The sequence below is a fragment of the Chelonia mydas genome, chromosome 11 (genome assembly GCF_015237465.2).
Source record: "Chelonia mydas isolate rCheMyd1 chromosome 11, rCheMyd1.pri.v2, whole genome shotgun sequence".
In the NCBI taxonomy this organism is placed as follows: Eukaryota; Metazoa; Chordata; order Testudines; family Cheloniidae; genus Chelonia; species Chelonia mydas.
In genome coordinates this window covers 36,217,508-36,230,823 of record NC_051251.2, presented here as the reverse complement: position 1 = coordinate 36,230,823, position 13,316 = coordinate 36,217,508, and the positions used below count along the sequence as shown (strand labels likewise).

The following is a 13,316-nucleotide window of genomic DNA, read 5'->3' as shown; positions in this document are numbered from 1 at the left end:
CATCATTGCATGACTGAACCGGTTGAACTGAGGAATATTGTTTTGTAAAAGTGTGCAAGGAAGACCACATGGATGTCTCAGACTTGGGGCGGGCTACTGAAGTTGACCTGCCTACGACAACCTGCCTGTGACATAACCCTTTATGTGCAAGTCTGTTGTGTCATTGCGGTCAGAAAATGTAACCAGTCAGACAACCATTTAGACATACATCTTTTAGGGATGGTCTAATAAATTGGTGTCAAATGAAACAAAAAGTTGGGTCAACTTTGTAAGCATTGACTTCACATTAAGGACTTCTTAGTTTGTGGAGGCAGGAATCACAACATACAGTCAGGATGAGCAGTTTATTAGAGACAGGATCCACCACTATCACCTTTGACTGGAATACAGAATGACTTTTGTAATGCCACTTTATACCTTAAAACTTAGGGTTAGGTCACAGAGACCCCCTTGGGAATGTCACCTGATGTGCTGAGACTACCTCTGAGCCCACTTTCTCTGCCAGTTTGGGCCTTGTGACGGGGTTGGGACTCACAACCGCAGAGCATCCTGCTGACTCGTCAGGGAATTAGCTTAGGCCAGTGTGGAGCGCCCTCCACTGGTGGTGTCCCATCTGTCTCTTGCCCTCTGTTGGTGCCTGGACCCGTGTTGCTCCCTTCTTGTGGCATGCTCTTCAAGACACTGCCCTCCGGCAGTGCCCCCTAGTCCTCGTTCACCCCCTTCCCGGGAGGGGGGGGAGTTATCAGCAGTCTTTCACTTTGCCCAGCCACAGCGGCCAAGCACCCCCAAAGTCTAACCCCTTTTTCCAGGGGTCCGGTGCAGTCCACTATCGCCACATCCAGTGGCTGGGTGTATGTGCAAGGGGGGGACCCAGGCCCGCCCTCTACTCTGGGTCCCGACCCAGGGACCCTTTGGCTGCAGTCTTCCTGCCCTCCTTCTCTCCCCTTGTCTGCCTCTCTCCCTGGGTCATTTCCCCATCGTTCCCTTTGCACCGGCCCAGCCCTTCCCTCGGGGCCTGCAGCCTGGCAGATACCAGGCTGGAGTTCCTTCTGCTCCCCTCGCCTGCCCCCCACTGCACTGTCCTGGGTGCTAGTCCCCTTGCACAGGAGACAGAACTTCACCTTCTGAAGGCCTGGGAGAGACTCTCTGCTCCCTTCCTCGTCAGCCTTTATATAGGGCTGAGCCTGGCCCTGATTGGCTATCTCTTACTCAGCCTCTGATTTGCTCCCTAGCAAGCCTTCTCTGATTGGCCGCCCTCCCGCACAGCCTCTCTGGCCTGCTGGAGCCCCCTCTAGTATAGGAGTGGGGCAGCCACCCCACTACAGGCCTCCAGAACCCTGTCTTGTTGAGCCAGATACACTAATCTGCTGCAACACAGACCCACGCCCCCAAAGCTGCAGACTTAATTGAAAACGGCTTAGCAAGTGCTCCTGTCTTTAGCACCCAGATACCCAGCTCCCAATGGGATCCAAACCCCAAATGAATCTGTTTTACTCTGTATAAAGCTGATACAGGGTAAACTCATAAATTGTCCGCCCTCTATAACACTGATAGAGAGATATGCATAGCTGTTTGCTCCCCCAGGTATAAATTACTTACTCTGGGTTAATAAGTAAAAGTGATTTTATTAAGGATAAAAAGTAGGATTTAAGTGGCTCCAAGTAATAACAGACAGAACAAAGTAAGTTACCAAGCAAAATAAAACAAAACACATAAGTCTAAGCCTAATACAGTAGGAACTGAATACAGGTAAATCTCACCCTCAGAGATGTCCCAATAAGCTTCTTTCACAGACTAGACTCCTTCCTAGTCTGGGCCCAATCCCTTTCAGACCAACGTCGTGGCTTATGGCCTGGGTCCAGCAATCACTCACACCCCCGTAGTCATAGTCCTTTGTTCCAGTTTCTTTCAGGTATCTCTTTGGAGAGGCCACTTCTTGAGCCAGCTAAAGACCAAATGGAGAGGCTTCCAGGGCCTTTTATATTCTCTCTCTTGTAGACGGAAACCCCTTTGTTCTTCTGTGCAGAATCACAGCAACAAGATGGAGTTTGTAGCCACCTGGGCAAGTCACATGTCCATGAATGATTCAGCTTTTTGCAGGCCGATGCCATTGTTTACATGTTAGTTTGAATGTTCCCAGGAAAGCTCAGATGTGGATTGGCATCCTCAAAGTCCATTGTCAGTTAAGTGTTTCTTGATTGGGCACTTACTGAGAATAGTCCTTTCTCAAGAAGCTGATCAAATGCTTCACTGAGCCTACTTAGACTCAAACACATTGAGATACAAGTACATAGCCAATATTCATAACTTCAGATACAAAAATGATACACACAGCATAATCATAACCAGCAAATAACAACCTTCCTATAGACACTTTTCTTGACCTCCTTTGTACAAGATTTGGTGCAACTATAGGACATTGGTTGCAACAATGATCTATAAGGTCACAGTTCATGTCACTAACGTCACACTTGGTATTTGGTGGCTCGGTTTCTAGAGCGTGAAGTTTACTCACTCTGTGAATTGAAGTTATTGTCATGGGAAAATTTACGTTCCATGACACAGGACTTTTTACTGGGATTTGTGATGGTGGAAATCGTGTAAGCACTGTGGGAGCCAGCTGTGACTGCTCTACCCTCATTAATAGGCTGAAATAGCCACCAAATGAATGGAAACAGACTCAGGCAGAAGGTAGTTAGGTATTTTTTGTGGGAAGCATTTAAAGAGATCCATGTGGACCTGTTTGCACCTCACTGCACACCTTTTCAACTTGCATTTATAAGTCTTTATGGTACACTTCTGTCAAGGTTCCTTCCCCACTCTGAACTCTAGGGTACAGATGTGGGGACCTGCATGAAAGACCCCCTAAGCTTATTCTTACCAGCTTAGGTTAAACGCTGCCACCATCAAAGTGTTACACAAAGAACAGGGGAAGTGCCCACCTGGAAACGTCTCTCACCCAAAATATCCCTCCCAAGCACTACACGCCCTTTCCTGGGGAAGGCTTGATAAAAATCCTCACCAATTTGCATAGGTGAACACAGATCCAAACCCCTGGATCTTAAGAACAATGAAAAAGCAATCAGGTTCTTAAAAGAGAATTTTAATTAAAGAAAAAGTAAAAGAATCACCTCTGTAAAATCAGGATGGTAAATACCTTACAGGGAAATCAGATTCAAAGCATAGAGAATCCCTCTAGGCAAAACCTTAAGTTACAAAAAGACACAAAAACAGGAATATACATTCCATTCAACACAACTTATTTTATGAGCCATTTAAACAAAACAGAATCTAACGCATATCTAACTAGATTGCTTATTGACTCTTTACAGGAGTTCTGACCTGCATTCCTGCTCTGGTCCTGGCAAAAGCATCACACAAACAGAGAGAACCCTTTGTTTCCCCCTCCTCCAGCTTTGAAAGTATCTTGTCTCCTCATTGGTCATATTGGTCAGGTGCCAGCGAGGTTATCTTAGCTTCTTAACCCTTTACAGGTGAAAGGGTTTTTCCTCTGGCCAGGAGCGATTTAAAGGTGTTTACCCTTCCCTTTATATTTATGACAACTTCCAAGAAGACTGAAGATGTGCTGAGACACATCGTGCCCCTGGGCCCTGTACCATGTCAGGAACCAGACTGTTAAGGTGAAGACCGGTAAACTGGGAGAGGATAAAGTAACTAATCACTGCAGTGTGTCTGCAGTCACGTTCTCCTTTCCTGTTAGGCAAGTAGTGGTAGACAATGTCATGTGAAACAGAGCCTTTTCCCACACCTGCAAACTTTCTGTTACAAGAGGAGCAACCCAGTATCTTCCTCCTTTTTTATATAGAACCTGGTGGCCGACTTGCATTTTGAATCAGGAACATAAGATTTGGGAAACTAGGCCTCTGTAAGTTGGGCTTCCCTTATCTCCAGAACATTTGTGTGTAGCTATTGTTCCTGAGATACTAAATGTCCTGAGTGTGAACTTCTTCTATGAACCTCTTCTACCATTCCCATCCATGGTAACTTCAACTACTGCTGGTGTAATAAGTACTGTTGAAGATTGTCTCTGGCTTGCAACAAGGACACAGAGGCCTGGATATCATCCATTACCCAGATGTGATGTTGGCGTTCCTGTGATCCTTGCTTCTCTTGAGATATCTGGGTCTGTCAGGAAACCAGATGACTGACTAGATTAATTCAGTCAATACACACTGCCACACTTAGTCACCAAATTCTTGTTCAAATATGCAAATTACCAGAAGATTCAATACAGAGCTCCTCAGAGTAATATTTTTGACAGGAGTGTATTGGAGGATAGATGGCTGTCTCATGGAGACTATTACTTTTGGACCTTTTGGACCTTGGACTTTTGCAGAGGCAATATGTCATTTGAAGAGAGCCAGCAAGAGGGGCACATAGCCTGGAGAATCAAAGGACATGTAGACCACAGTAAATCATATTGAGTTTACTAGAGGCCGACTGGAAGGTAGGGACATCAGCAAAGAATATCCATTATTTTGATAGTACAGTATGGAAGGTGGAACCAGAGCTGTGGTGTTAGAAACCCAGATACAGCTCCAAATGGGAGCTCCTTGCCTACCTACAGTCAAGAAAGAACTGGCTGGACAGCTCTAGGGAATAGTGGTGGTTATTGGTTATCACATGGGAATTAATACTTCCTCAGAAAGCTTTGAGCTAGGATACTTCCATCCTGTTTCCCATGTTTCGGGAGCATGAGACCTAGAACAGTGATGATCTCTTTAAGGAAAAAGATTAATTTTCTTGAGAAAAAGCCAATCTGATAATTTTCACATGTGAGAAATGAGAATCAAGAGGTACAAAACAGACAAATATTATTTTTGTACAACCTTTTTTGAATTTATTATTAGGGAAACCTTAAAAAAAGTTGGCATTCTATTGGCAGTATCACTAATCCAAAAGGTGTTTATCTGTTGCTATGTTTAACTTGTAGTGTTTAGTTTTCTCAGTGGACGTGTTTTTTATAATAGTATGTGATAATACCATTGTCTGAGCTGAATGAGCTGGAATGATTCCATTTTGAACTTGTAAGCTTCCAAAATGCTTCTCATCTCTTCTTGCTATTGTTCCCCCGCCCCCACCTCCGCCCAATACTCCTTACCCTAGACTACTTAGCTCAAATTCACACAGGGCGTAACTTTGATAAAATTAATGGATATGCCCACAAGAAGCGAGTGATTCATTTATTAGCTTTAAATGAAAAACAAAAACCTTTTAATTGAGCTACCAACATATGCCCCTTAACTGAGTAATTACATGATGTTATTGTTATAACCCTCATCCTTCCTCATCCCTCTCCTCCCTCCTGTTTATTGTTCTCACTCATCACAATTACAATTAGACTATAATTTCGTTGAGGCAGGAAACTATTTGTTTTCAATTGAATTTGTAAAATACCTAGCATAATTTTTGTTTTCTAAAATTATTATTATAATAACTAAGTCCATGGGATGAATTTATTACAATGAAAAGGGCTTCCTAAATTCTGCAATACTTTTAAAATAGACTTATGGCTCTCTACAACACTTCCAAATTATTCCAAGGAACTTCTTTCTCTTAAAATAGATTTAAGCAGAAGAATGGTATACTTGGTCCTGCCTCAGTGCAAGGGGTTAGACTAGATGACCTTTTGAGTCCCTTTCAGCCCTACATTTCTATGATTTTATAAATGTTATGATCTTCTCATATACTGCATGGAGCTAAAATCACCTTTGAAATTAATTCTGCTGAAAAATTCAGCAGCGTTCTGTTGAAAAGGCAGTCATCTGTGATATCGTTCTTCATAATGTTAATACCAGTAAATCAACCTTTATCAATAGACAGTATATCCCTAATCCTTCTGATTGGTTCAAAAACAGGAAAAGTAAGAATTTGGTTCTAAGTTGTCGCGGCAGTAGATCTTCAAAAGCTTTCTGTGTTGTCTTATGATGTGAAGAGCTCTTTCAGGCTTGTGATTCCAGAGTTTGCATTTCAAATTTGCTGTTCCTCATACATCTACTTATAGACTTGATGTCCAGAATTGCCTTCTGTTTGTTTATAAAGGGCAAAGCATATGGAATATAAAGTAGGAAATTCCCTTCTGTAGATACTGGTTCTATGGTTCCTATCTCCCTTAGGTGTTGCAATGGTCCCCTCCAGCTCAAAGCTGAAGTCCTTGTAAGACAACCCCTTGTTCAAACAGAAACATCTTTTATAACTGTGTGATGTCTGATTTAGTTCTGAAGAGAGAGCATTAACAGGAGGTATGCTTTTCAAAACTGTTAACCCATTGCAAAATGTACCTCAGAAAAAGAGGTTGACAATTTATTTTTTCTGTTAAATTGTTCAAGTGATGAAGAAATATTACTTGAAGCTTCCACTATATTCACTTCTCTTTTAAACTTATTTTTTCATTACATTTGCAGTGACTGTTTAGGAGTGTCCACAAATTACACATAAGACATTCATACATACTTGGCTGCAAATCTAAAACATGTAGTGCATACGCATATTAACATAGAATGAGTTGTGTAAGATACTGGCCAGATTCTCCTCATATTAGTACATTCCCGACAAAATTTAAGAACAATGGTTTCCAACTCTACATGTTACTACCATAGCAGATGTGAAAGAACTCTTTACAAGGTGCAATTAAAAAGTGGATCCAGAAGCATAGGAGCAGCATGAAGAATCCAGTCTGACAGGCTTTGCAGGATAGGGCAAAGGCTCGTTACTGGTGCCAAAAGGTTGAATTTTCTTCATTTAAAAGGTTTAATTTTCTTTTCTTCTTTTCTTAAAAATATTTCCAGGGGGCCTGGATAGCTCAAGGGGTTGGTAATAGGATACAGAGCCTTTCATCTCTAGGTCACCAGTTCGCATCCAGGTCAGTAGTGACCAAAAATTGTTACCATTTGATGGTTATTCAGTGACCTATATGAAATGAGTTGGTGGAATCCATTTAGTTCTAATTCCAAGAACAAGTGTCTTTCTTTTTAGCAGTCTGAATAGAGAGACTGGTTTGCCCTCTCAATTGAAGATGTGAGATGTGGACAGCAGTTTTCCTTCAACAACAATTATGTATTTATTTATAATAATAACTGTTGTTGTTGTTAATATTCTGGTGCCTGTGCTGGATCTGTTGTTAATCCAGTACCTGAGACAACCACTACATTCGTAAAACAAAACAATTTTTTCTAATTTATATAGGACATGGAAATAACCCACACCTTCCTCTCTTGCTAGCTCTGTTTTCAGATTTCTACGCAAAGAGAAAATTTTAAAGGGAGGAATAAAGATCAATATAACATGTACTGGAGATTCTGCATTCAGAAATAAAGTCGAAGGCACCAGCTGACCTAGAATTTCAGATAAGCATGTAGTGATAAACAGTGACATCGACCAACTCAGTCTTGTAATGAATTCTAACAATCCACGCATTACTAATTTTCATTTTATTCTCAATCTCCTCAACCTAGTTAGCAAGAGATTTACATTTCTTACTGGATGAGATAAATAAATCCTTGTCTCCTACAGCCCTTTCCTCAGTCTCTGGAAAATAGCCTTCCAGTGTCCAGAACCTCACTGTCACCCCTTCAGCCTTTTTACTAAATGAAAATACTGATTGGAGTATACAGAAATTTCTGTAGGAACTTCATATTTTCTATTATAAAAATCTTAAGAACACAAGCATACTTCCCCTAAAGCTATCAATAGGAGTAGAAGCCACTAAGGAAGAAATTCATTCCACTTTTAAAAATTAAACTTTTGATTATTTGGGTGATTCTCAGTTTCATTAATGCCCCTTTATGCCATGCTGTCAATGGAAAGAGTCCTTAAAGCAGACAGAAAAGACCTCTGAGAATAGCCAGTGTGCAGGGGCCTGCCCAGATAGTGTAAAGCTGATGTAAGGGCTCTATACTGGCCTTGATCCTAGGCTGTGGCATAGGGGTCATACTGGGGGCTTGGCAGGGGTGTAGCTGGAGTGTACTGTACCATGGCTATACTGTGCTTCCCAGGATTCATAGGGGGCTCTGGGAAAGAGAGAGTAAATTTGAGCAGCCTTGAGATTGCTCTTACCTACACAGGGGGCTGGGTAGACCCCTGCATGGAGCAGAAAACAGGGAGTGCAAAGGTAGATTAAAGCCAGCTAAAGCTACCTCCACAGCCCATTCCATTCCCATCCCACTGCAGGAATGGCATCACTGAGAATCAGGCCCATATATTAAATTTTGTTTAGTGTATTAAGATTCAACTGCTCCTTACAAGGTCCCATATAGTATTCTGTCCAGAGTTCAAAACAAATCACAAATAAACAATACATCAGTAGATTTAGTATCAGAGACCTTGGGGAGAAATGATTGCTTTGCTGTTTAGCCAAGCACACTCCCCACAATTTTTTTGTAGCTTTGACAGGCTCATGAGTTATTTACTGTATATTAGAAAAACCAACCTCATGCTTCTACTGTAGATTACTATTGTAACAGTTTGCCTCCAGGGAATAGTGTAGGCAAGTAGCTGTAAATTAATGAAAGAAAAACCTGTGTGATCTTGATATTGCTTAGCTAACTCAAGGGTATCATCCCATATCCCCCAGCAAAATCTACTCACTGGGTGAGTTAAAAATCACAGATGATTAGTGTTGTGTCTTTAAAGCCCTGCAGGACTTCATCCTCAAGAGGGAGAGAGTTCTCTCATCTGCGGAACTTTGGAGCTTCAAAGGAGGAGAAGGGGAAGGAGCCAGTCTTCAGTTTCCCCCTATCCTACTGCATCACATACTGGTGGTGATTAGGGGTGTGTGTACACCACTAATGCTTTGCCCGCACAACTATACCGGTATAGCTGTGCTGGCAAAGTCTCCTAGTGGAGACACAGCTTATACTGACAAAGGAGTTTCTTTGCTGGCATATTTAAACCACCTCCCTGAACGACATTAGGTATCCTGCCAAAGTACTCTTTTGCTGGTATAACTGCATCTACAGCAGAGCTTTTGCTGGCATAGCTTTGTCATCTAGGGGGGTATGGTTTTTTCCAAACTCCTAACTGACATAGCTCTGCTGGTAAAACTTTGTCATGTAGACTAAGCCTAGGATAAATTTTCTGGAGGATTTGTTAAGGATTGCTACAATATACAAGACCTACTGTAAGCAATTAATAATACTTCATGTGGTAAATCAAATGTATTCCTCCCAAAGGAAGTCCTCTTCCCCGCATCCAGCAACTGCTTTGCAGGATAGAAATCTAGCTTTTCATTGATAACTAAAACCCTGCATTATTTTGGAAGATACTTTTTTAAAGGTATTTTAATAGTCAATTTAATCCCTGTTTAGTCTATTCCAAGAGCTCTGTGCTCTTTTGCATTTGCTGTTTTGATCTCTTCTTTTATCAACTTCCCTCTGTAGATTTCGGAATTGTTCATTCACTGATTTTGAAAAATTGTTTCATTTAAAATAAGTTTACTGAATTAAACTCAATAAATGAAACAAGACTGGAGCTTGAAATAAACTATGTTGATTCAAATAAACACATATGGCAAAACTGTCTTGCTTATCTATGCAAAGAAATTAATCTTTGTAATAATAATGCATGGATCTATAAGGCAATAAAGATATTATATAAAACTTGAATAATCCTTTTAATGTAGTTCTTGGTTTTTAAATTTTGGGCATTGTGTTTTCAGTTTTAATTTCACAGGCATATTGAACAAATCTACATGCCACCAATCATTTTTAAGTTTGCACACTATAATTTATTGCATCTTTAGATTATTTTAATTTTCTGAATTTATATTTAACATTTATCTCTCTTTTTTTATAGAGCACATCAATTTAAGACTTCATCTTACTACCACCAGGTTTCTATTTTGTTCTTCATTTAGTTATTTTAGTTTTTCTCAATTTTTTGTTGTTCTTCTGGGTAACTTTAAATATTTAAAAGAATAGAGTAACACTATTGTCATTAACATATTGCATTAACATTTTGAGTATTAGCTTTTTAATAATAATTTAGATTGATTAAGCATTGATAAAACAATGTAATTATTTTACTGTCATAAGTACTCTTACACTTTTTTCTTTTTCCCCCTGTATTTGTGTACTAGGTGGTTGTGAATGCCCTTTTAGGAGCAATTCCATCCATCATGAACGTGCTTCTCGTTTGTCTCATATTCTGGCTAATTTTCAGCATCATGGGAGTAAATCTGTTTGCTGGGAAGTTCTACTACTGTGTTAACACCACAACTGATAAAAGGTTTGAAGTCGACAGAATCAACAATTTTAGTCAGTGCGAGGAACTCATAAAAAACAATGAAACTGCCCGATGGAAAAACGTGAAAGTAAACTTTGATAATGTAGGATTTGGGTATCTTTCTTTACTTCAAGTAGTAAGTGATCACTCTTTATATACCTCTTATTGCTTATATGTAATAGTAAAAAGCGATTCCCCCCCCCCCATTTCTGGGTACTAAAAGAGCAATTCTTACCTGATAATTTTTGTCTGTGACTCAGTAATACCAGTGCACTGATGGCTAATATTTCTCTGTCATATCATATAGGCAGATGATAATTAGTAGGAACCAAGGATTTCCATGCTTTCCAGCAGGATAATTCCTTCTCCCTTCCTTCCTCCCTCCCTCTTTCTCATTACTGATTTGAGAATTTTCAGAGTTGTAACTTGGAATGGTATTACACCACATGGGTACTTCTAATGTTATTGTTACTAAAGGGCAGGAGTCTGCATTGGTGTAACTAAGTCACAGAAAAGAATTCTCAAATAAGAAATTCCCTTTTCAGTGATTCAGCTGCCACCAGTGCAGACTGGTGTGATCTGAGTCTCAGTACACAGAGAAGTAGGTAAAGCAGAAGGAAAGCCACTAGATAGCTTTATGTATGAAATCTGTCCCCTGGAGTCCCCACACCAACTAATTTGTGGAGTTTTCTTAACAAAATTAGAATCCAGGGGAGTATACCTAACGCATGAGGAGGGCTATGGCACTCTCTGGCTGTGTTTTCACCGCCAAAAAGGTGTTTTTACAGCAAGATAATTATTATATGGTAGCTATCTTGCTGTAAAAAAAAATGGCCTTTTTCGGCAGTGAAGAAATATCCTACGTCTCAAATGATCCAGCAGCCTAATTCTTGACTGAAGCCAAGAAAATGAGTCTACAATTCAGGGCTTTAATTTGACTGAATCACATCAAGCTGGCAAATTCATACTTTTTTTTAAGCTGTTACCTAGTTTACCAGAGTCTGATCTTTTATTTAAAAAAAAAAAAGTGAGCCTAGAGCATTTATGGTTGTGAAGAAAATCATGAGAACATGAACCAAGCATAAACTCACAAAACAATTTCAGACAATTGTGAACTACCTCATTCATCTCAGTAGGGTGGTGTCTCAAATGCGCAATTACAATAATTTAAATATCAACATTGTTAATCATTTCACTACTGATTGCAGCATGGAAGAGTGACAAGCATGTTATGGAAATTTGCACAATCCACTGAGTATAATTTCATGTGGTAACACAAGTGGTTTGTACTTGAAAGAATTCCAACACTTTTTTCTCTCAATCTGCCCTCTGGAGCCAATAGACAAGAGTGGAGGAAGGGAGTCCAGGGTGGCATATGAGCCCCATTAAAGGGAAGCCAATCCAGCAGAGCTCAGCAAGGCATCCTCCAAGCCTCTCCAACTAGTCCAGAGCCTCCCTGGACAATGGGAGCCTGGTCTGTTCAGGGATGGAGGTAGGACCAGGTGTATTCCTTTCTGTCTTTGGTGGCTGGTGTTCTCCCCTCTGCTGGAGGCTATCTGTAGACTCAGGAGGCATCACGGCATCATTTATACTTGGTTCACATTTTCAAGCTATTCTTTTCAACCACTAATTGGAGAGGGGTCTCAGATACTATAGATAATTCTTTTCCAGATATCTGCCTGATGGGTCTTGCCCACATGCTCAGGATCTAAATGATTGCCATATTTAGGGTTGGGTAGGAATTTTCCCCTGGGTCAGATTGGCTGGGGTTTTTTTCGCCTTCCTCTGCAGCATGGTCCCTTGCAGGTTTAAGCTAGTGTAAATGGTGGATTCTCTGTAACTTGAAGTCTTTAAATCATGATTTGAGGATTTCAGCAACTCAGCCAGAGGTTAAAGGCCTATTTCAGGAGTGGGTGGGTGAGGTTCTGTGACCTGCAATGTTCAGGAGGTCAGACTAGATGATCACGATCCCTTCTGACCTTAAAGTCTGTGAGTCACCATGAGGGCTAGAAAGATTTTTTTTTTAATGAAAACTTAGATTTCTAAATCCATTGCATGACTCTGGGCGCTCGGGTCACAGATGTGAGCCTATTTTGCCTGTGCCTTAATCCAGTCCTGCCTATGGGTGTACCTGTACCTCAGTGAGGGAGAGCCAGGCCCAAGGAGTCCAACAGAAGATGCATGGTCATATTTTGAACATCTGCACAATATACTAAGAGTAGTGTCTCATTCTGTTATCTCAAGGAGACAAACCTTTCTGTGTGTGGAACTTGGTTTGTGGATGGAACTTGGGCAATGCCACCACTTCTTTTTTCCATTCTGATATAGAGCTTGTAGAAAGTACTGAGAGAACTTGCACATATGTGTTTATTTATTTCCTTGACGAAAAAGTCTCTTCTGGCTGCCCACAAAATGGACAGGGAGCTCTACATCTTTGAAGATGTGTGCGATAAAGTGATAATATCCATTTTGCAATCATGGAACAATAAAAGCACTAAGGGGAAATTTTCAAAGGTGCCTGTAGGATTTCAGAGCAAAAGTCTAATTGGCTTTCAGTGGAATTTGTGCTTGTAAATCCCTTTTGTGAATTTAAAAATTACTACTTTAGAACCTTTTATTATGTGTCTTAAAAAACACAGTGAAGGACATGATTCAGAGATGTAGCTTTTCAGGGCTCTGTACATAGCTTTGTTAATCAGGGCAGAAATTAAAAAAGCCATCTTCTAATTGATATGGAAAAGAGATACTATGTTAGACAAGAATCTAGGGCAGAGTCTTAAGACTACTTTGATCTTTGATGAAGAAAAGATGGAAATATCAGAACTTTTGTGTATCTACCCTTCCTACTGAATATGTAGCAACAAAAAGGGTGTCTGAAAGGAACAGATATGAGGAATTGATTGGCTGAGTCCCATAATATGCGGGGAATATAGATAATGCTTTTGGGAGAAATGGTGCACTTGGATGATGGTTTAAGATAAAACATTAATCCTGAGGAATCTAGATACAAAAGTGTGATTGTCAATGGATAGTCTTGCTGTGCTTCCTCTGTGGGACACTATCTGCACTATGGA

The 13,316-nt window shown here is 40.5% G+C and overlaps 1 protein-coding gene across 11 annotated transcripts in view; it reads left to right on the top strand.

Annotated features, from left to right (window-relative positions):
* LOC102938237 (sodium channel protein type 1 subunit alpha) overlaps nt 1–13,316 on the top strand; it is a 171,479-nt gene that overhangs the window by 138,115 nt on the left and 20,048 nt on the right. For 10 of the 11 annotated variants that reach the window (XM_043525360.1, XM_043525363.1, XM_043525368.1 and 7 more), the window contains one exon: nt 10,097–10,378. The exons of the other annotated variant lie outside the window; for it this stretch is intronic. In XM_043525360.1, the coding sequence (XP_043381295.1) occupies nt 10,097–10,378 (282 nt within the window). The remainder of the gene's footprint in view (nt 1–10,096; nt 10,379–13,316) is intronic. 11 annotated transcript variants of the gene reach the window in all.